Below are 23,656 nucleotides of genomic sequence, written 5' to 3' on the forward strand. Positions count from 1 at the left end.
GAAGGAACCGCATAGTATTTAAAGAGGGGCTGTGTGCCCGGGCTGGGGGTGTTGAGGGAGATGGGAGCTCTGTGGAGCCTGGCCTAGAAACAAGTTGGTTTTAGCATCCTCAACACTCCTTTCCCAGCATCAAGCTCTGGGGAAAAGTTGAAAATAAAGAACAGTTCTACAGCTGGTTGCGCATGGCCCTGATTGGTAACTGCGCATGGCCCTGATTGGCTAGCACCAAGAAACCTTGCCCCTAGGCTGGCCCTTGATTAAAAACTGACCCAGGTTGAGGATAGCTGGCTGCACATGGCCCTGATTGGCTAACTGCCATCAAGAAACCTTGCCCCTGGGCTCGCCCTTGATTGAACACTGTCCCAGGTTGAGGAGAGCTTCAGAGCTCCCCCCTGGTTTGTTCAATGTTTGAACAAACTGATCTTTTCGTTGCATTTGTAGCCAATGTCCCAGCTTTGATGGATGGTTTGCAAGCATGATTTATCCCTGTCATATAAGATGATAAATTTGCAAGCATGGATCAAATCACTCACACTCACCATTGTTTGTTGAACGGGCACTGATACTGTAAGTTTCCTCACAAATAAAATACAAAAAAGAACGTAAAGGCCGCACTGGCTGCATGGATCATTGTTGCTTTACAAGTGAAGACGAAGTGCTTGCGCTATTTGTTTCAGATGTTGAGTTGACAGCTGAGATGAGGAGTTAGCCCACAATAGGCACGTCCCAAGCTCAGCGCCCATGCAAGGCCCTTGGTCTCCTGCCCCTAAATTTTATTCTGCCTTCCCCTAATCCCCAAAATAATGTGTCCATTTTAAAGGGTTTTTAATTATTATTTTAATAAGGCATTGAATACATGGAAAAACACATGAATGTTCAATGTTAAAATAAAATTTAACAGGCAGGAAACCCATCTGAAGCCCAGGGGGAGAGTTCAGGCTCAGCTGAGCCAGCGTTCAGTTTTTCAGTGTCCATGAATATTTCAGTTGCAAAGCTGGGCAGAAGACAAGCCTACACCATTGCTTGGGAATTCACTGCAAACTCCATTTCATATCGCATCAGGTCCCCATTAGAGCATTCTAAAAGTGGGAACTACAACAAACTTTTGTAGTATGGAGTGCCCCTGTACAGAGTTTCAGCTAGTCAGCCATGTCCCATGCCATTCTCATCCTCGCCCAGTCACTCAATAAGTATACCATGGTCACCGAGCATGCTCAGTTCTCATTGGGGATCCCCCCCCCAATTTTTTTTGGGGGGGAGGTACTGCTGCAAACCTTGGAGTTCCCCAAACCTGCTGGTACCTCGCTTCATGTGAGTAGATGGTGCTCTTTTGGCTACACTCCAAGAATGAACAACAAAGAGTGTTTCCGCTCCTCAAAGACTGACACATTTATTCTGACATAGGCTTTTGTGGACTGTAGTCCAGTTCATTAGATGCATGGGGTATTATGGAAAGTTTCAGGTTTATATACAGTACATATGGTGGAGTGAGGGTGGTGGGGGGTGGGGGAGAATGGTAAACAGTGAGGTGAGAAGGACATTAAATGCAGAAAGTGACAATCACATTACTAACAATGGTTATTCACAGTGGTCAACAACTGCACCGTCAATGAACACCGTTAGTAATGTGAATGTCATTTTCTGCATTTAATTTCCTTCTGACCTCACTGTTTTCAATTCTTCCCCACCCCCAATCACTCCACCATATGTACTGTATATAATACCTGAAACTTTCCATAATGCTCCAGGCATCTGGTGTTGTGGGCGATAGTCTATGAAAGCTTATGCCAGAATAAATTTGTTAGTCTTTAAGGTGCTACAGGACTCTTTGTCATAATAGACTAATACAGCTACCATCTGAAAATGGGCTCAAGAACAAGCCCACTATTAGTGCTCACAATTTAGCAAGCTTTGCGGGGGGGGGGGGGGAATCTAAATTTTATCTGTTGTAATCCGTCTTGAATCCTTCTCATCTGTGTTTTAATCTAAAGCTTTAAGGATGAAGTGATGAAGACATTTAAGCAAAGGGGCTCCTTGACACTGGGCTTTTATCCTGCGATTGAGATTGCTCCTTCACGGAAGTTTGCGGGCTCTTTACATGGCGTAGTGATCATCCCAGGCATCTCTTGCACTAAATGCCCTTTGTTCCATTTTTAAATAGATCCCAGATAATGAGCTATCAAATTACCCCGTTGTGTTCTGCTTCAGTTTCCTCCGTGAAAAGAGTAAAAGCGGCAAGAAGAGGAGAGAGATCAATGAAAGATAATGGAAGACTCAGATACAGGGAGAAGGAGGGGGGAAAGGGAGGGGGGAAAGGAAGTGTGTGTAAAGGGAGTCAATTGTGGTCCTGCATTTAAAATGGAGACAGAAAGCCCTGTTTTAAATGCAGGATTTTAGGCTGGTGTAGAGATGCCCAAGGACTGGATCGCTTAACAGCCATCTGCTAGACTGGATGCAAACAAGTGGCAGGAAGGAAAGTTCAGGTGAGGAAACAGAGAGAGGATGGAGCTGGTCTTTGCAACAATTGGGCTACAAGATGTCAGATGGCCCAACCATTCTGTTGCTCTATTGCCCTTCCATGGATTTTATGCTTATGGGGGAAACGTCGCTGAGGGAAGAAGGGTATCTGTTCTTTCTGTTTCCTGAACTTCTTCCTGATAGGGTTCATTTTGAGTACAACCAATTTTGTTTGATTCTGCTTGATTGAATTTACTCCCTTCCAAGTAAGCTTAATACTAGCCAATCTCATCTCCAGAAATCTTTATTTAATAGTGCGGGGGGTGGGGGGAGATATAGATTTGGCCCTTGTGCTGAGGGAAGGTGTTCTGTTTTTGTTGTTCCCCCTGAAATTTAATTTTATTTGGAAATACAGTTAAAAACATGAAGGCAACAAAAAGGAACATACATAATAATATAGCAAGATCAAACAATTAAAGATTTCCTGATATGTTGAACTGTGGGTAAATGTTTTACCACACCGTAATTACATTTCGTATGGCTTCTAGGGGCCAAATAAAAAGCGAATCAGTGTGTGTGAGTGATCCCAGGCGTTATTTATTGCCTGTCTTGGGTCCCCTGAAACTGAAGATAGCAATGTTTGTTTACCACAGATATTCTTTCTTGCAATTATTGTTTCTTCAGAGAGTTGACATGCTTTCCCTAAGACATCTCCGTATGCAATCTTTGCTCATTGGAACAATTAGTCTGTTGCTTCATACCAAACATTTCAGAGTATAACACAACTCTCTCCCCCTTCACAAACTGACAGTTACCAGAGTCTCCTGGAGCCAGGAAATGACTGTTCAGTTAGTTTAACTCTTTCGTACAGTAGTACTATGGATTAATCTGTTTACATAAACCATCACCACCACTGATTAAATAGTCAGAATTGCAAACGTAGGTTATATGTACTGAACGACCAGTGGGAAACCCAGCTTTTAACTGATATTTATACAATTCAGATCAAAAGGCAGGCTAAAGTCTGTGACAGGATAACTCATCCACACTAAACAACTTTTAATATCTACCACCTTATTACAGTGCAGACCAACATTTAAGGCCTTCAGAACATTGTTGAAGTGAACAAGGCAGATGGGTGAATCATCTCTCTTTCCCTTCCAGCTTTGCCTAATCTCTCATTATGGTGGGGCATTTTCTGAGAACTGAAAGGACAGGCTCTGCGCACTTCCCTTCCAGGGCATAACAAAGCGGATACATTTAAAGAAAGATGTCAGCACCAGTACCTTCTCTTGGGCTCGGCTGAGTTGCTTTTGGACACGCTTTGCGAACAGCCCGGCGCCTCCACTTTTGCCCTCTGCCATGGCTGCGTCTCTTTGTGCAATTTCAGTTTTCAGCATCAAGTTGTGGTTTTAATTTTTTTTTTTTTTTATTACCATGGAAGGAAGTTTAAGAAAGGAGTGTCAGTTGTCACTGGGTTGGGCATCCGCTTAGCCATTGCTTTGGGGGTGTGTTTGCCTCCTAAGCTGAATGCTGGGTAAGCTGGACTTTCTTTATAGAGAACATAAGGGGGAAGAAAGGACTTGTTAGATCATACCAAGTCAATCTAGTCCAACATTCCGGAGAAGGTTTTGAGTCTGGAAATGCCTTTCTGTAGTATCTGCATGTATTACCGCCAGGGCTGGATTAATAATTTTATTACATAGGCTACAGAGTAGGGCTTAGGGGCGGTTTCTACTTAAACTTAGCATTTGTGCACCGCTTTTGAATGTTCAAAGCACCTGACATACATTATTTTGGTAATTCTTACAACAACCCTGCAAGGTATTCTTATTCTCCCGTGACAGATGGACAGCTGAGGCTGCAGGATAGGAACTTGCTTGAGGGCAGCTGCTGAGTTCATCCTGAAGGCAGGATTTAAACTGGGAACATCCTTGTTCACTGCTCCGTTTCTTAGCTGGTACAGTGATTATCTAGTGCTGATGCTTTCTGAAATACATGAGTGCTTCACTGCTTCAGTATTTGCAGCTGCTTTGCCGCTCATGGAGGAAATGTAGAACTCTTATTAATTCACCATGATCAGACATGTACATCACAACCCACATTTACTTTATTAAAAGCTTTACTTCTGTATTATTTTACTTTATTTACATTACTATATGCATTACTAGTATATTCATTTTAGCACCTTTAATATAATGGAGCTTTCTAAAATAGCAGAAATTTAAGAAGACAGGTCTCTGCCCCAAGGGACCGTACAGTCCATATTAGGGGTGCAGAATCTGGCCCTCTGAGGTTCCCAGTCCAGCTCTCCAGGGTTCCACAAAGGCCTCGCCCTTCCTCTGGCCCCACCCCTTCCCCCAACCACCAATCATTTGCTGGCTTCCCACCTTTTGTGCAGTTTGATCCCCATTCTAAAAGGTTGAGGTGCCTTTCCTATGGCTTAGTGACTGGCAGTAAGACCTTTAAGCCAGAATATGCTGTTATTTTTGGCATTATGACCCAGACCCAGACCCTGTTGCCTTCTGCCCTGCTCACCACAACATGGCCCCCAAGAGCTTCTCTGAATGGAACTTGGTCCTTGGGCGAAAGAGCTTCTGAGGCCCTGCTCTATGATTGACAATGACAGTGAAACCAAAGGAAAGGAAAGGAAGGGAAACAAGGGGCGCCTGGAAGCAAAAGCAGGAACACATATTCAACTTTTGTTTTGGTTGGGATGAAGACAAAAAGTGTACAGGTTTATGGAAAACATGAAGAGAAGGGTTTGGAGGGAGAGAAGAGGTCCATGTGTCAGGGATGAGTCCCAGCTCTTTCAGATATCTGACAGCTCTGATTCTGAGTCAGAGTTAGATCTGCTAGATTGAAGCCTGGGGGAGGGACCCTCCCTGGATGGCCTAGATGCTGGGGAGATTCTCCAAAGGCCTTGACAAAAAGATGGCCCAGGCTGAGTCCCTGCCCCCTCCCTACACTGTGGGAACTCAAGTTTCCGAGGAGGAAAAGGGGGATGACTTGAGAGATGCTAGGGCGCGTCGCAAAGCAAAGCTGGAAAAGTTAGGGGCAGGGCTCGGCCAGGGTAGCCACTCTTGGAAGCCAACGTAGGAGGGAGCCACCCTAAGGGAGGGGCATCATTGTGAAGCAAGCTTGGCCATGAGGTTCATACCCAAACTGCCAGCAACTTCTCTACCCTCTGGTTTATCCCCTCTGCTTAGAGATTGTTGATTAGTTGTTTAGGGCCTGAGGCAGTCTGAGAGTTTGCTTGAATCTGCATTTGTAGAGAGGCTAGTCTCTAGCAGAATAGGGTCGTATTAGCCTGAAGCTTTGTCTATTGTGGTATTGATTGCAAAGGGGAAGAACAATCCATTTTTGACTCGCTCCCAGCCAAACTGATGACTGTCTGTCTCCCAGCATTCAAAACAGCTCCACTGGCTCTCAGTCCATGTTTTTACTCAGTTCTAAGTGCTGGTGCTTAACTTAAAGCCCTGCATGGCCCGGGACCCACGTATGTGTAGCACCACCTTCCCCTGCACCACACTGCCGACACCCAAGGGCACCATTTGGGGTGCCCCACTTTATGAGATTCAGTGGGTAGCAGCCCCTTGATCATTGTAGTTGCCCTTCTCTTAACTTTTTTCATCTCTACAGTATCCTTTTTTAGATGTGGTGACCAGAACTGTACACAATATTCCAAGTGTGGTTGCACAATACATATGTATGAGGGCAGTATGATGGTGGCACTTTCATTTTCAGTTCCTTTTTGTAATTATGCCTAACATGGAATTTGCCTTCTTTGCAGCAGCCACACACTGGGTTGACATTTTCATTGAGCTGTCCACCACAACCCCTCTGTCTTGGTCAATCTCCATTAGCTCAAATCTCATCAGCTTATATGTGATTGGGATCTTTTGCCCCAACCTGTAGCCCTCCCATTGTTTTTGGACTACAACTCCCATAATTTCTAACTATTGGCTATGCTGGTTGGGGCTGATGAGTATTAGAGTCCAACATCTTTTGGTGGGCTACTGTAAATTCCAGTATTCAGGGAAGGGAGAGCGCAAGACAAGACTAACTAAAAGATCATACAGACAGAAAACGTGTGATGTTGATACATGATAACTTCATAATTACCTTATGTTATCAACTCAATCCATTATAAAAAAAAGGAAGAAAGAACAAAGCAGTCTAATGTAAAGCTTTATTTTTGCTAAGGAACACGACAATATTTGACTAACAGAAAATGTGCAGCGTCTTCTGACCAGGTAATGACATTCACTTCTTATGTACTTTCTCCTTTCTAGCTCATTCAGTTTGAGGAAATTACCTGAAAGAAGAGTTTTAAAAAAGGGGGGTGGGGGGAAGACAGAAAAAGGTTACTCTTATGAGGCCAAACATTCTTTTTAAAGTAAGAAAGAAGAGTTCTAAATGTACCCGTTTATATTCTAGGCAAAACTCGAGGTGAAACTCATGGCAATGCAGTCTGAGCAGGGAGAGGTATGGTTCCAGCTCCTCATATTATTTAGTTGCTTGTAAGCATACATGCACATTTTATATATTTATATATATTCCTCTCTCTCTGTCTCTGTCTCTGTCTCTCTCTGTCTGTCTGTCTCTCTCTCTCACACACACACGATCAGTTCTCAACTTTCCATCACAATCTACTGTATGGCAAAGAATCGAGAGTGAGGCTAAAGAGACAGCAGCAGGATTCCTTCTCGATAGCTGAATTTACTAGCATTAGGTTTACCTTCACCCAAAGGTGTCCTGGACTCCCCGCCTTTGTTTGCTTGTTTACATTTGTTTGTTACATTGACATCTGCCTTTCTTCCATGATGAAACTCACAGAGGCAGACATGGGTTCCCAGGTGGGTCTCCCATCCAGGCACTGCCCTGCTGAGCTTCAACCAGGAGGCTGCATCTTTAGGCCATGCCCTGGGACCATATACTTTTACCTTTTCCCATACCAGTGAATGGTTTCCATCCATGCTGACAGGGACAAGTAAAGGGCTACACTCTTGTGGCCAGGTCAACACCTGCACTCTCCTGGCAGTGGGAGCCAGACGTTTCTACAGGGGGGCTACGTGCCTCTGCACACCAAGCAAACAGAGATGTGCTGTTCTCCCCAGTGGTTCACACAAATATATAAGCCCTCCTACTCACACACCCATCATTACAATTGGAATTTTTATAGAAGTTTACAGTTTTGATTTATTTATTGTGCTGAGGGCATATCTAACCACAAACTGGTTTAATAGTCATAACATCCCCTATTTTTAGTGGAAAGGCAGGATATAAATGTAATAAAATAAATAGGTAAACTGGTCTAAGTGTATAGTTCAAATTCAGTCTCTGATAAAAGCATGCCCAAACCTCAGCTGTGAAAACCCCCTTGGGTGCCTGGTCCCCTCCTTAGTGCAGTCCCCCCAGGAGTATACATAAACTTACATTATTAAGCCAGGAAATATAGGCAGAGACACGGGTGAACACTGTGGGTTTCCAAAGGACATTGCATCCAGAACTGGAAACAAAGCTAGTGACCCCATGGACATAGTATTTGCCATTCACCAGGCAATGCAATGGCCCTCCAGAATCCCCCTAGAATAAAAAGCAGAGATGGAAAACAAGCATCAACAGCATTTCTGATATATCGTTTTCTCTTTGATTTTTTTCTGCAAAGAATGAAGTATCTATGTAAGCAAATCTGTGGCTAGCACCAAACCGGGGGGGGGGGGGGAATCTTCACAACAATGGAATGAGAAGTTCATTGGTGCCTGCTGCTTTAAAAGAGGCAGTAATTAGACCACTCCTGAAAAAGCCTAACCTGGACCCAGAGGATGTTAACAATTATAGGCCAGTGGCCAACATCCCCTTCCTGGGCAAGGTGCTTGAGTGGGTGGTTGTAGGACAGCTCCAGGCACTCTTGAATGAAACGGATTATCTAGATCCATTTCAATTGGGCTTCAGGCCTGGTTTTGGAACGGAAACTGCCTTGGTCGCCCTGTGGGATGACCTCTGCCGGGAGAGGGACAGGGGGAGTGCGACCCTGTTGATTCTCCTGGACCTCTCAGCGGCTTTCGATACCATCGACCATGGTATCCTTCTGGATAGGTTGTCTGGGTTGGGAGTTGGAGGCACTGCATGACAGTGGTTCTGCTCCTACTTGGATGGCTGATTCCAGAAGGTGGTGCTGGGGGATTATTGCTCTGTGCCATGGCAATTGTGCCATGGGGTTCCACAGGGCTCTATTTTATCCCCCATGCTGTTTAACATCTACATGAAACTGCTGGGGGAGGTTATCCGGAGGTGTGGGCTGAGGTGCCATCAATATGCGGATGATACCCAGCTCTACCTCTCTTTCTCATCAAAACCAGGTGAGGCAGTGGCTGTTCTGAACCAGTGCCTGGGCACGGTAATGGACTGGATGAGGGCTAATAAACTGAAACTCAATCCAGACAAGACGGAGGTACTGTTAGTGGGTGGTTCGTCTGCCCGGCTAGGTGATATTCAACCTGTTCTGGAGGGGGTTGCACTCCCCCTAAAGGACCAGGTTCGTAGTTTGGGGGTGCTCTTGGATCCAGAACTGTCACTTGAGGCACAGGTGAACTCAGTGGCACGGAGCACTTTTTATCAGCTTAGGCTGGTATACCAACTACGCACTTATCTGGACAGAGATAGCCTAGCTACAGTTATCCATGCTCTGATAACTTCTCGTCTGGATTACTGCAATGCGTTATACGTGGGGCTGCCTTTGAAAACGGTCTGGAAACTTCAGCTGGTCCAAAATAGGGCAGCAAGATTGTTAACAGGGACTGGCCTGCAAGCTCATATTACGCCAGTACTTTTCCAGCTGCACTGGCTGCCAGTCCATTTCCGGGCCCGATTCAAAGTGCTGGTGTTAACATTCAAAGCCCTTAACGGCTTGGGGCCAGGTTACCTGAAGGATCGCCTCCTCCCATATGTGCCTGCCCGGACCTTAAGATCATCATCAGCGGCCCTTCTCCGTGAGCCCCTGCCAAAGGAAGTGAGGCGGGTGGCTACTAGGAGGAGGGCTTTTTCTGTTGTGGCACCCCGCCTCTGGAATGAGCTCCCTAGTGAGGTTCGCCTGGCGCCTACATTGTACTCCTTTTGGCGCCAGGTGAAGACCTTTTTATTTTCCCAAGCATTTTAGCTTTCTAAATTTTTATCTTTGCTGTTTTAAATCTGTATTTTAAACTCCTGTACTGCTGCTAGGTTTTATTGTGGTTGTATTGTTACATTGTGGTTTTAATGTTCTATATATTTTAAATTGTTTTATTGTGTGTTGTTTGGTTTTAATTTTTGTGAACCGCCCAGAGAGCTTCGGCTATTGGGCGGTATAGAAATGAAATAAATAATAATAATAATAATTACCCAGATTTTAATGGAATCACCTTTGCTCTATCAGGGACACATGAAGCAAGATAAGCTGAGTGTACCATACCTTTAAAATCTGGTTTTCAGGGGTCACACAGTGCTTGAAAGGAACATACTTCCAGGTGGGGTGGGGGGAGTAGAACTGAATGTCATCAACCTGGCAGGGGCTGCTCAACCAAAGAGAGAGGCTTGTCCCCCCCATCCAGTCTCCCCCCTGCTACTACGTTATTACGAATGGAGAGCCACTAGTTTTCCCCATATGCGTAGATTTCCCTGAAGAAGCCAAAATCCTTGGTTCTTGAGTGCAGCATCTGAAGGGTCCCCTTGAGAGCTTCCCCCCTCACCCCAATTTTGCCCCCTTCCAGCATTCTGTCCCGGAGTTATTGCTTCCAACCCCCCTTCTCCCTTTCTCCTTGTCCCTGCTCACAATGAGACGCTCCTGTAAACTCAAAAGATTACTGCAATAAAGTGGAGCAGGGACTTTACATAACAACAGAGAACAACCTGAAACTACAGAACATCAAAGAAGCACAGCAACTAGTGATTTAAGAGAGCATCAGAGAAGCCAAAGAGTGCTTTAGGGCAAGTTACTGAAGTTAGCCTTTAACCCTTTCGCTGCAGAGGAGAGAGATTTATTTCTTACATCTGGATAAACATGCACAGAAGGTGGGCAGGGATATGGTAAAGATTAAAAGTTGGCTAGCTAAGGTGAATGAGTGTCCCCACTATTGTGGTAATGTGAGGGGTCGCTGCTGCACCCCTGGGGATTTTCTCAATGGGAAAAACTACTTCCATTGGGGAAACAAGAGGGAATGGGGCATCCCACCCCCTTGACCACGTCACTGCCAGGTCACAGAGGCACGCCCAGGTTTCAATGGAGGGGGACATGGTACACTGTGGTAAAACCAGGGAGGTGCTTTCAGTAAAAAAAAAAATTGGAGTAAAAGGAGTTTCAGAAAATGCAGCTTTTCAAGAGGGAAGCAGCTGGTTGGCAGAGGACTGGTGACAATGCCATCTGTCGCGAAGGAATTGAGACTGCTCTAACTTTGCACTAATTTGCTCATGAAGCTGATAGGTGACATGCATGACTGCATTTCACGTATCTCAAAAACCCCCAAAAACCTTGGGGAGGGGGTTCTGTACCAGAACTGCAGGGTGTAGGGAAGGAGTTTAATGCTCCCACCCCCCATACTGTAGCCGTGATAAAATCTCCCCACCCCCTGCTTCTGCTCCATCCAAAGGGGAAGCTGCCATCAGTGTCAATGCAACTCTCCCAATGAAGACTTGCTTTGCAAAAAAAAAAAAATGCCACTCAAGGAATGGGCTGTGGTGGCCCTTGTGTATCTAAAACCAACCAAATGAAAAATCAAGGAGTGGACAAGGAAGGGAACCATACACCAAATTCTGAATGAAACTTGAACAGAATTTTAAAAATGCATTGGAAGTCTTTTGGGAATTAGACTGGAAGGATGCAAATTCAGCAGTCTTTGAATGCCTAGTCTATATCTTCTGTAGATCCATAGTTATCTTGGAGATCAAGAGAGAATGCCCTCTTAATATTAGCGCCTTTGTGTCATCTCCAGACAATGAGGGCAAGCAAAGATGTGATCTTGGTGGCACTTTCTCATTCAAGGAAGAAGAAATCACAGAACAGCATTATCCATTTGTCTGTCTTTTGTTTAGGACAAGGGTGCACAACCACATTCAGCCCAAGGGCCAAATTCTATTTTGAAAAAACTCTCGAGGGCCACACTCTGGTGGTGGGTGTGGCTGAAGGAAAAAGGGGCCTAAAGCTCTTCCTGCCAGTCACTGAGCCTTCAGAGAGGCATTTCAACCTTTCGGGATGGGGACAGGAACAGCACAAAGGCCAGGAAGCCACCAAACAATAGGTGGTTGTGGGGAAGGGGGTGGGGCATCCTGGAGGGCCAGATTGGGAACCCTCTTTTAATTATTTCTTCATTGTATACTGCCCAATAGCCACAGCTCTCTGGGCGGCTCAACAGCAGCAGAACACATAGCACTGGGAACAATTCAGATTATACTTTGAGAATCTGTCTAAGAGGCTTCACTTACAAATTTGAGGGATTATCTTCTCCCCTAAACTAGCGTCCACTCTAAAAGCACTTGTGACTTAGATTGAGGAGGGGGTTGGACTTGATGGCCTTGTAGGCCCCTTCCAACCCTACTATTCTATGATTCTATGGTTCTATGATTCTAGACGGTATGTTTTTCTAGCACAGGATTACCTGGCAACCTGCGCGTGTCCCATCGCCTCCTGCACACACCATGGTTTTCTTGACTGTGTAGCCCCAATAGGATGGACTGGAGCAGGTCGCGTAATCCACGACAGGGAGATAGGCTTCCTGAAGGACTGTTGCCAGCTGCCCATTAGCTGTGCAAAAATACGCCAAAGACTAGGATTCAGCTGGCCCAAGGAAATAGCAACAGAGTTTTAACAGCACCATGGGTAGCCTGTATACCATAACTTTTGAGGTATCAGGACCATCATCGGGCAAAGCAAGATGGCAGCCCTGCATTGGCATGGATAGCACCAATTGTTTGGATGAGGCCCATGGCATGCAGAGCCTTGGGCTATGTTAGAATTCACCAGATTCCACCCCCTCCAGTTGCCACTACTCAGCCCCATTCTCGTGACATTTATCTACTATACAACAGCTACCATATTCACCACCACCCTTTATAAACAGCCTCAACTGCTAAAAAAGCCATGAAGACAGGGCATCTGATGCATCAGGGTTTGAATTTGGGACCAATGAGATTAAAACTGTGAGCATCTACAGCTGGAGCTAAGTCAGCCAGAGAGGCGGCCTTGATAGCTGGCACACTGCAGGAGTTGCAATAACACTTACTTTTGGTCCTGCCCCAGCCAGTGATATAACACCGATGATTGTTAGGCAGAATCTGATCAGATGGTGGCAAAGCGCCCAGCTGCACATAGCTGTTCAAATTTGCGCTTTGAGAGAGACGGAGTAAGGCAATGTCATAGCTGTGAAGGAATAGAAGCACAATGAGAGGAGGGATGAGGAGAAAAGAAAAAGAATCCCTTCAGCTTTCCAATAATGTAAAACCAGGAATTGTTCTCATTGGTTTTTAAATATGATATACCTCACTCTTCTTCAGATGGAACAGAGGTGACTAAGAAGAATTCCAAATACAATAAAAATCCAAGCCTATGTAACAGAAAGCTAAATGCAGCCATTCTGTTATTATCTCTAAGAGCTGTATGGTTCTCCCCCCCCCCCAATTTCTTCGTTTAGCATTTCAGATTCCTGTGTGCACAATTTAGTCAACGGAGCAAATATTGCACTAAGGCTGGAGTGAGATGTTGTGGGAGACAGGTGGTTGACAGGTGGTTGACAGGTCCCTCCCCCCCCGCCACACACACACAAGTGGCAGCTGCTAAAGTGGAGCAGAGATGGGGACACTTGGTAATGTCATGTTATGTATTTTGTAACTGTTACTGGGGGAGGACAAGGAGACACAGGGCTGCAGTTTTTTGTGGCAGCCATGCATCTCTTGTGACATCTAGTCTTGGCCCCTTTTGCCTCATGGAAGTGCTTCCCTTGTAGGAAAAGAGTAAGGAGGTGGCCCTTGGAATCTCTTCTCTGACATGCTTCCTGTAATTGCTGTTCTAATCAACAAAGGCAAAGGGAAAACTTTAAAGGTCTTTAAACCAAAACAACAACAACAGACAACAGACAACAAGATACTTTCTGCATATTTTGTGAGACAAAGAATACAACATTTAACTGATTCAGGTTTTTGTCTGGAATTCAAAGAACTGTGCAATTAGCTCAGTGAGCACCCAAGAGACCATGAGAGCATCGAAAAATGCTCCACACTGAGATAGTCCACTAGGCTAGCTTGCACACTATTCCAGTAGACAGCAGAGGTCACAACCAGGGGTCTTTCCAGCCATATTACCTAAGAAACTTAACTGGAGATCTCTGGGACTGAACCTTGGACTTTCTGCCTCCGAGGCACGTGCTCTAACACTGACCTTCCCCCTCACCCCATTTTGGGCTTGTACTTCTTGAACAGCAGCATGTCTCCTGCGAACCTCCCCCTGAGCAGCAGCCAGGACTGACACAGTGGAGGGGCAGCCGGTGGGTCAGAAAGAGGGGTGGGGTGGCACAAACCCTGGGAGGGTTGAACCCAGAGCTGGGCCCCAGCACAGACCTTGAGCCAGAGCCTATCCGCCAGGAGTCCTTTCACTGAGACACCACTGGGAGAGAGATTCTTGGCCTCCTTCACACCAGGGGCTTCAAAAGCCTTCTTGCCAGCACAGGCAACACGGACGCTGAATGACAGGCAACAGAGTGCTAGGCTTCAGGCCAGAGGACTACTCTTTTAAGGCTCCCCTTCCTTCAGGAAGAGCCTGGAAGAAACGGTCTGGCCCAGAGGCATCAAAACCCCATGGAGGGCTAATGCATGGACAGGGAGTTGGTCTGAGCCTCCCCGACCCCAAAGTTGCACTGCCTGCTGGGCCCATCCTGACATCTGCCCATTATGCACAGGGGAATCTATTGCTATATACGCAGAGGCTTCCCCCTTTCAGACATCTGCACTGGACAGGTGCATGTTGGGCATGGGGTCAGTGGGCTGTGCAACTTTGGGGGCCAGGGCCAGGAGGGTGGTCCCACTCCCACTCCATGTGAAGTGCTAACTTCTGAACAGGACTAAAGTCTGCAGCTCAGCTGGGGCCCTTTATCCTTCTTGGGCCAGACTCTTCCTCCCAGGAGAGCTTTTGAATGTGGCTTTTGTCCGGGCACGTGGTCTACTTGGAGCTATCCAAGGTCCTGCAACTCCAGCTTGACCCTACCTGCTACCTGACCACAGGTGCTTTCAGGTGGAGGGATCCCAGCACTACCAGTTAGAAGGCACTGTGCCTTCTGTCTTTTTCTCCTTAATGGATTGCTTTGTGGTAAGAAAAAACAAAGGAAAAGAGGTGGGAAAACACAGGAAAGTTACTAGTAGAAGATGTCATCATCTCCCCCCTGCCCGACCCTAACATTCTGTGAATGAGGCAGGGCAATGTCACAATCAAAGCTTTGTCTGGCAGGACCCTAAGCCACCGTCAGACATCCATCTTTCCCACTGGGCTCCGGCTCATGGCCAGACCAAGACACTGCCCACAGCACATGGCAAGCTGGTTTTGGAACTGAGCAAACTTTCAAAAGCAGGTTGGGACTTGGCCTTACGGTTTGCTGTTCAGAGTCTGAAATCTCACTGGTGCTGCCCAGACTCTCACCTAAAGTAGCTCTTTGGATCTCAGACATGTTGGAAACCCTGTTTAAATGGTACATATTTATGCAGTTGGGCAATGTTTTCAGAATCACACTTACCCTCCAGCAACATTGTTGCTGTTCCAATTTCGGTGCACAAAGATCCGCCCCACACTTATGGCTTGCTCTGTGCCTTCATGCTGCTTAATGTTGTGGTCACCAAGAACCACACGAAAATTCATGTTACTGTAGATAAGAGGGCAGGAAAATGGAACTGAGTTGTGTTGCTAGTGTGGAATCTTTCCGCAAGTCCTGACAGCTTCATATATAAATAACCTCCCACATTTGACAGAAGATACGAAGTACTCAGAAACAAATAAGAGGTTCACTGTAGGGTAGTAAGGGAGCCACCCCCCACTTCCAGGGGGTCTGCTAAACCAGTGGTCTCCAAAGTGGGGTGCACGCACCCCAGGGGGTGTGCAAGTCGATCCACTAGGGTGCATGAGCCACCTGATCGTTGAGCAGCCTCCTGCTGCCCCAAGGAGCTGCCATCATGTGCAATGATGGCGGTGGTGGCATGAGGATAGGGCGGGAGCCGAGAGGGAAACTCCGTGGCATTTCTCTCTCTGTTCCAGTCCTATCCTGCTTCTGCCATGGCCACTGAGAGCAACTGCACCACTCTCTGCCAGGCACTGCAGAGGAAGGCGTGGTTGCTTGCTCGGCCACAGCACTGGAGCAGCTGCCATCTGAAGGAGAGCAAATTTGTTCTAAATTTGCTGACCTTTTCTGTGATGACAAGTGGCTGTCAGCAGTACGCTACCGAGCAGATATTTTTGAAAAAATAAAGACACTCAGTCTGTCCCTTCAAGGTAAAGGTGACGTTTGAGTGAGAAGGTAACTGCTTTTCAAAAGGAACTTGTGCAGTGGAGTGGGCGTTTTGAAAATGGATGTTTGGAAATGTGATTTTGTTGCCGAAATGATGTAAGTGCGTCACCTATTGTATTGGCCTCAGGAGCATAGTCAAGTCATTTATCGTGTTAGAGGGGCCTAGAGATCCATAATGCTTGCTTAAGTTCATTATTGGTGCAGTTCCCATGCTAGTAGGCCTCTGAGCATGTGCAGATGAGTCACAAGGCTGATCACAGCCTTCTTGGTGCATTCCTGGCTAATGAGGAGAGTCTTTATCTCTGATGTGCCTGGGAAGCGAAATCTGTTCACAGGTGGCTGTGCCTGAGAACCGAACACTTCTAGCCTATGCAGGGAATGAACGCTGGGGGTGCCTGCTAGTGTCGTGCTGCCTCAGACATGTAGAGTATAAGACCCATTGGACTCAGTGGCTCGGGGTTCAGAGAAGCTGTCTGATCCAGCCGTTGGGTACGCCTGTGTGCTGTAAGTTACCCAATAAAGTTCTCCTTGTAAGTAAACCTTTGAGTCTGCTGTATCACTATCTTGGCACTTCTAACCTAAGAGTTCAACGCCCACTGCAGGGGCGACACACCTATACAAACTCTCATATCTGCACACTTAAAAACACTTGGAAAAGGCATTTTCTAACCTGCCTAAAAATCTTCCAAACAAAGTGTTTCAGTGGGGTTTGAACCCATTTGTAAAAAATATAAAAATGCAACACCTTCCGATTAGTTTGCAAGAACAACCGGTTGACATCAGGGAAGATGGAAGTTTATGAGCTGAATTTCAACAAAAACCTTTGCATAATTGCTGGATAGGATTGAAAAATGAGTATCATGATTTAGTAAGTGCAGCCAATGATGCACTTCTTCCATTTGGATCTACGTATCTTTGTGAGGTGTCTTTTTCAGCTATGGCAGTCATTAAAACCAAGTATCAAAATAAACTGAACTTAGAACTAGACCTTCAAATCACTGTATCACAACGTGTTAAACCAAGATTTTCAACAATAATGAAGCATATTCAATCACACTACTCTCAATAAGAAGTGTTATTAATATTCTTAATGAGAGCAAAAATAAAATAAATTATTTTAAAATATTGTTTATTTCAACTTTATCTCATCCTTTTTAATTTTTATATTTTTCTGTATGTTTTATAATGTATATAATATATTAGTAGTGTAGTGCATATATATCATTTATAAATATACATATATTAGGGGTGCGTACTCAAAAATGTTTTATTGATGGGGTGCGTGATCAAAAAAGTTTGGAGACCACTGTGCTAGACAATGAATATACTCTGCCAAAGGTTCTTTTGAAGTGCAAAATATTGTAAACTATTCATTTTTAGTTTGAAGGTCAACTGATTAAGGAACTTGTACCGAAGTAAAGCATATTTATAAACATAAGAACCATTAAGAGGGGAAAATTTGCAGCCCATCTATTTCTCAGACAGATTTAGGGCACAGTCACTTTAATATTTTGCCCTGGAACATGAAGGTCTTCATCAAGAGAACACAAGCTCAGTACTCAGAATCAAATCAATCCATCGCACAAGGCAATGCTTGAGTGTTTGACATGAAGCGTTCTCAAGTTTTTCATAGAATTTAGGCTTCCTACCCCACCCTCCCATGGAGTAGCATCTGGCAAGGGGAGAGGGATGGCTGAGGGATGAACGAACAGAGGAAGAAGTGACTGGAGGCTGCAGTGGAGAGGCAAATACTTGATGCAGGACAGAGAAGTTCCACCTTCTTCAGTGGGTGGAACTTTCTGCAGAGCCTTCTGCAGATTTCCAGGCAACTCCACAAACATGAGGTCTAGAAACTTGCTTTAAAAATGAACAAGGATTAATATTCTCAGGGTTGTGTCCTATCTATGTATTCAGTTCTTTGGACATGGTACAACATGCTCCATGGTGGGTGATTTCTTACATAAATAAGACTCCCCTGGTCTATTCAGCCAGATAAGACATAGCCAATGGAGTGATTTTATGAAACGCCACATGTTATGCTTGTGACTCTCTCTGTGATTTAGAAAATATAATGTGAGTCAATGCAGCCCGTAGGACACTCCATAGAACAAGGAATAATTTTGCATTATGGCACATGATGACATGATGCAATTGGAGGAGCCAGCCAATACAAACAATATATGAACAGAGACTGAAAAGAGGAGCAGATTTTGGAAAAACCAAACCAAACACAGTCAGCTCAGCATTGTGCTTGCATTCTAGGACCATCACGAGGTATTTCCTCCTCTCTCCACTGCAGCCAATTCAGTTTGATTAATTCCACTCTGTTCCAGAGGCTCTGTCTGACTTTCAACTTGAAGAAAGAACCCCAAGAAAGAAAAGATACAGCTCTCTAGTGTTTTATATTCCAAGAGAAACAAGATGAAAGATTTCTCCCCAAACCTTATCCAGCATTAACCTTCCATCCCAGCATTTCACGTCACATGAGCTCTCAAGGTAGTGAAGATATCACTCACTGTTACCTGTCTACACAATGAGCCGCTGTCATCACCCAGTTTTGTTTCACCAGTGTCCCACCACATGTGTGGTGCCAGCCGCCATTTGCATAGTACTGGAGGGAAATCTAAATGGGGAGGTAAAGGAGAGGGTTGCATTTCTTGCCACCAAAGGAGGACTAAAGGTATCTGCAGCCAGCTTAATGGCAGCAGGCAGTGCTGGTTCCAGCTTTCTGAGGGACCCTGGGCAAGACCCCCTCAATGCCACACCCCAGTGAGTTCTCCCTTCTCACCGCCATTGTCACCAGCTGCTCTTGCTCCCGATCCTCTTTCCCATCATTGCTGCCACTTCCTTGCTTGATAGGCAGGCAGAGAGCCAGTGAGGAAGCAGGCCGTGGCGTCTCCTGCTCCACCACGTTTGCCTGGCCAGAGCGAGAGGCAGCTGAGCAAGCAGGTCGCGATGGTGAAGAGGAGGAGCACGTCTGGGGGGTTCTTGCCAGTCGGCCCCTGCTGGCGTGTGGATCCTCGGCAGGTGCCCAAGCATGCCCACGTTTGACACCAAGCTTGGGAGAAGGGACTGAGGAAGCCAACTCCAGCAGACGCTTCACTAAAAGGTTGCGTGAGTGGAGGCATGATATGACATGTTTGACAGTTGCTTTTGATTAGGGAAGCCAGGCAGGAAAAACGGCCAATGATGCACATTTTTGTAATGTGGCTCTTGCAAAGAAGAGTACAACAGGCATGTTTCCACATGCATCCTGGGCCTCTCTCGAGCACTCATGCAAATCTTACTCACCTTGAACTTTCTGATGTGGCAAAGGCAAGCATCACACAGCCAACTAACTGCAGTTGCAGTGAACACACTCTGCCAGCACAGTCCCTTGCATATCTGCTCAGAGGTATGCCCCACCGAATTAAGAACATAAGAAGAGCCATGCTGGATCAGACCAAGGGTCCATCAAGTCCAGCATTCTGTTCACACAGTGGCCAATCAGCTGTCAACTTGGAACCCACAAGCAGGACAGGAGTGCAACAGCACTCATGTACCCATCTTCCCCAGCAACTGGTGTACATAGGTCCACTGCTGCTGGTACTGGAGATAGCACATAGCCATCAAGGCTAGTAGCCAATGATAGCCTTTTCCTCCAGGAATGTGTCCAACCCCCTTTTAAAGCCATCCACATTGGTGGCCATCACTACATCCTGTGGTAGTGAATTCCATAGTTTAACTACGGGCTGTGTGAAGAAGTACTTCCTTTTATCTGTCCTGAATCTCCCACCAATCAGCTTCATGGGATGACCCCAGGTTCTAGTATTTTGAGAGAGGGAGAAAAATGTCTCCCTATCCACATTCTCCACACCATGCATAATTTTGTAAACCTCTATCATGTCTCCCCTTACCCTCCTTTTCTCCAAGCTAAACAATCCCAGCTGTTGTAACCTTCCCTCATAGGGGAGATGCTCCAGCCCCTTGATCATTTTAGTTGCCCTTTTCTGCACTTTTTCCATCTCTACAGTATCTTTTTGTAGGTACGGTGACCAGAACTGTACACAGTATTCCAAATGTGATTGCACCATAGATTTCTATAAGGGCAGTATGATATTGGCAGTTTTATTCTTAATTCCTTTTCTAATTATGCCTAACATGGAGTTTGCCTTTTTACAGCAGCCGCACACTGCACTGACATTTTCATTGAGCTGTCCAGCACAACCCCAAGATCTCTTTCTTGTTCAGTCACCGCTAGCTCAGATCCCATCAGGCTATACTTGAAGTTGGGATTTTGTGCCCCAATGTGCAATTCAGTGGGACTTACTCCCAGGTAAATGTAGATAGGATTGTCATCTAAGTCCTCCGACATCTTGAATTCCTGTGTTAGTCACACTGGCAGAAGTTAAAGTGAAGGAGCTGGAATAGAGATCCTCGTAAGAATGAATAGCATCACAAATCCCTGGTGAGTAACTAGCTTTGGCCAGAGAAGCACACTGAGGAGAGTGGCCGAATGCAACGGTGGGGCAAAGCTCCATCCTGACCATGTAAAGTAGCTCACCAGTGACCCTAAGATTCTGTGCATATGGTTCTTTCCAGTTTCTAACTGATGAGGCCAAACACAGTCCCAAAGGCAGCAGGTTCGGGCCCCAGTGGCTGCCAGCAGCTGAACCCCTGCCCCAGGCTTTTGAAGCACAGCCACCCCCAGCCTCAAACTCCATATGACTTCATTGAATGACACCCTGCTGGGAGAGGCCATGGTGCTATGTGCTTATTGTTCTGAAAACACGTGCAGACAGTTCAGGAGGGAGGCTTGACTGCTAGAAGAGCCCCCCAAATACCCAGTGTTGTTCCCTTAGGTTCATGAAAACACAGCCAAAGATGTATTTTTGCTTTATTCCCCCTTATTATTATTAGTATTAAAGTATTATTGCTTTATTCCCCCTTTCCCCAGTTGGTAGAATGTTTCAGGAGACAACTTGCAAAATTCGGCCTCTCCCTTGCCACTCAAATGCAACCCTCTATTTTTATTCTCCTGTGTCTGCCCATTTCTGTCTCTCTCTTACATGCCAATACCAACTTCAGCCTCCTTCTAAGCTGTTAGGGTGCAACATATTACTACAGAATTCCCATGACACTCTGATTTGGGAAGTAGCTCTGGTGTGGGGGAAAAAAGGATGTGGGCAAGGGTATATTAGCAACAGAGCTCCCAAATAAGCTCCCTTCCCAATGCAAAGAGAAGCTTTGGGGATTTTTGTTGGGACCATGAGGAGGAGTGGGGGGAAGGGCTGAAGTCTGTCCACCCCCCCCCCCATGGCTGCTCTTTATATTTTTCCAATTAATGTCCCATTTAGTTTGGCCCTCCATCAGGAAGAGTTGGATACGACTTAACGACTGAACAACAACAACAAAAGGTTCTGAGAAAATGAATGCCACCTCTTCTACTTGAATACTATGACCTCTAAGACACAGCATTCCACGTTGTTTTCTTTACTAATGTGCCAAAAAGAAAATAATAATCCTTCAATCAGGTCTGGAATATTTTTTCATTTGGCAGCACAACCCCTGCATGCATCATTTACTCTTTTTTTGTAGGCTCTCTGGCTTCTTCTTAGGGCCCCTCTCTGTTTTGGTACTTTGTAGGTTTCTTCTGTGGTGCTCCAGCTCAAATTCAGCTGTGTGGGCAGGGGAGACTTGTGAACAAAGAGGGCACTAACAGCCATTTGCATTGCAGCAGTGCAGAAGGGACCTTGTCCCTCAATTGTGTATATTGTAAAATCTGCCTGCTAATCATCTTCTTGCCAGTCATGGCAAAGCGTTGCAATTAGTTTTCTGGCTAGTATGCATATGGTAAACAGCCTTTCTGTCATTTCTCAGAATTCTGGCCACTCAGATTCAGCCTGTTTCCTTTGCTCACAATGCAGCACCTTTTGATATTACTAGGGGCCCAAATTAGGCATTATATGCACGGTCCTAACATTAATAAAAAGAAAGAAAAAGGAACCAGAGGAAGCTGCAGCTTTGAACGGAGGATTAGAAGTGGAACAAGGAAGAAGAGAAAGGCGCTGCAACCCGTTTTTTCCTTTTCTCATTTTTTTCCCAATTCAAAATTGCATCCCCAACTACTTCTCTCCCCCTCTGGAAATGCACAAGTAGGGGGAGAAACTTTATTTTCTGGAAAGGAGGCATTGTATCTACCTGTGACGGCCATGAATGCTTCTTTGCCTCATAGCCCCCAACGACACGTCCATTTTCCTCCAGCAACTCCTCTGAGCAACGTCCTTCAAGAATAAAATGGTGTCAACAGCAAGTGAACATGGCCATCAGATACAAGTGAAACATCTTTCAGTGGCTACTGAAAGAATCCAAGAGCTGGTCACATTCAACCACTTCTTATGAGCTGGAAGGGAATTGAAACCAGGAACCATGAAACATTTTTGGGTGGGAATACCATTGACTTGCATTACATTGCTTTCAGTGGGATATAGTCCCATTCAGTCAGATGTCAGCTGCTTTCCAGAATCCTCTTTTCTATTAATCTGCATTACCCATGCAAGCAAGTCAAGCAACTTGCTTCAAGGGAAGGGAAATACAAATGTCATCTTGTCTGGACAGGGACCATAACCCTAATCTGGGAGATCCCTGTGTCCCAGTTCTGACAGACAGTGAGAATCTGTTTCTGGACTGCTTGTGACTGCAGATGGGGGCTCACGTGAGGATGCTCCTCTGTGCATGTCTCTCTCTCTCTGTGTGAGTGAGTGGTGAGAAAGAGAGTGGTGTAAAGCAGCACAACATCAAAGCATCAAGGAGGTTCTGGATGCAGTATGGATGCAGTCAGTCATAAGGTAAAGTATATAAGAAAGACAGATAGACTGACAACAGAGTCATTTCAAAATGTATTTAGAGTTCAGCGTTTTGACTTCTGCCCTCATCAGGAGCTGGTATATGTATATGGCGGGGGCGGGGGGGGGGGAAGAGAGAGAGAGAGAGAGAGAGAGAATCCACATAGAAAACTAAAACCCTATTCATATGTTCAAAGAATTCATGTGGGCATCAAAAGTGGTGGGGCACGGGACTGGATACGGCAGCCCCACTGTCAGTGTCCTCATTCCTGAGGCTTCAACCCCTGACCTTGAGCAAGAAAGTCTGAAGAGGGATTCTAAGCATGTTCAGCTGAACACGTGAAGACTTCCACACTTTATGCTCACAGACATTCTTTAAATGCAGAAATAGGGATTAACATGTCAGGGAGATGAGTTCCAGCTTTGCCTTCTCCCTGGTATGGTTATTTTCTGTGTGTAGGAGGAATCTATTTTTTATGGAGAGAAGGACAGTCCATTGCATGAATTCTCACCTGCAGTCTGAAGTGGTATAGCCCAGACAAATTTATTTCCTCATCTGTAAACAGGACCATATGTAAAGCAGCTTCTTACATGAATATACTTTTGCAGGAAAGCTAAAAACACTTTTGTATGTAATATTGGGGGGTGGGGGGACAGGACCTGTCATTTCAGCCCCACAAGAACATACTAAATCAGAAATACTTACCACAAAGGACAATTGTGGCAAAGATTAGAAGACTCAGCATGGTGAATGAATGTTTGGATTTGGTTGAATGACAGTTCTTTTTATACGTTACTATACCATCACAGAGATAGCAGAATTTAATACAGCCATTCTTGGGGGTGAGGGGAATGGGA

The 23,656-nt window shown here is 45.5% G+C and overlaps 2 protein-coding genes across 2 annotated transcripts in view; both read right to left on the minus strand.

The window, feature by feature from the left end:
- Positions 1-3,891, minus strand: part of BIN2 (bridging integrator 2) — a 42,890-nt gene extending 38,999 nt beyond the window's left edge. Inside the window, exon 1 of the mRNA XM_084836866.1 lies at positions 3,744-3,891. Coding sequence (XP_084692992.1) covers positions 3,744-3,857 — 114 coding nt within the window. The 5' untranslated portion in view covers positions 3,858-3,891. The remainder of the gene's footprint in view (positions 1-3,743) is intronic.
- Positions 3,892-6,636: 2,745 nt separating this feature from the next.
- CELA1 (chymotrypsin like elastase 1) lies at positions 6,637-23,549 on the minus strand. The gene is made up of 8 exons (XM_084832304.1): positions 23,505-23,549; positions 22,155-22,237; positions 18,497-18,597; positions 15,210-15,335; positions 12,714-12,850; positions 12,090-12,235; positions 7,897-8,046; positions 6,637-6,775 (listed from the first exon to the last, which is right to left on the minus strand). The coding sequence occupies exons 1-8, from the start codon at positions 23,542-23,544 to the stop codon at positions 6,758-6,760; spliced, it is 801 nt and encodes a 266-aa protein (XP_084688430.1). The 5' UTR covers positions 23,545-23,549; the 3' UTR covers positions 6,637-6,757.
- Positions 23,550-23,656: the final 107 nt, after the last annotated feature.

The sequence above is a fragment of the Heloderma suspectum genome, chromosome 2, assembly GCF_057233095.1.
Source record: "Heloderma suspectum isolate Gila_16-S chromosome 2, 16-S_ref, whole genome shotgun sequence".
In the NCBI taxonomy this organism is placed as follows: Eukaryota; Metazoa; Chordata; class Lepidosauria; order Squamata; family Helodermatidae; genus Heloderma; species Heloderma suspectum.

Excerpts from the sequence above, each read along its gene's own strand:
- CELA1 (XM_084832304.1), bottom strand. The coding sequence starts at position 23,544 with ATGCTGAGTCTTCTAATCTTTGCCACAATTGTCCTTTGTG. Across the intron at positions 18,598-22,154 it reads AGCATTCATGGCCGTCACAG|ATTTCCCTCCAGTACTATGC; the intron begins GTAGATACAATG and ends CTCCCCATTTAG. Across the intron at positions 8,047-12,089 it reads GGACACGCGCAGGTTGCCAG|GGGGATTCTGGAGGGCCATT; the intron begins GTAATCCTGTGC and ends TTTTTATTCTAG.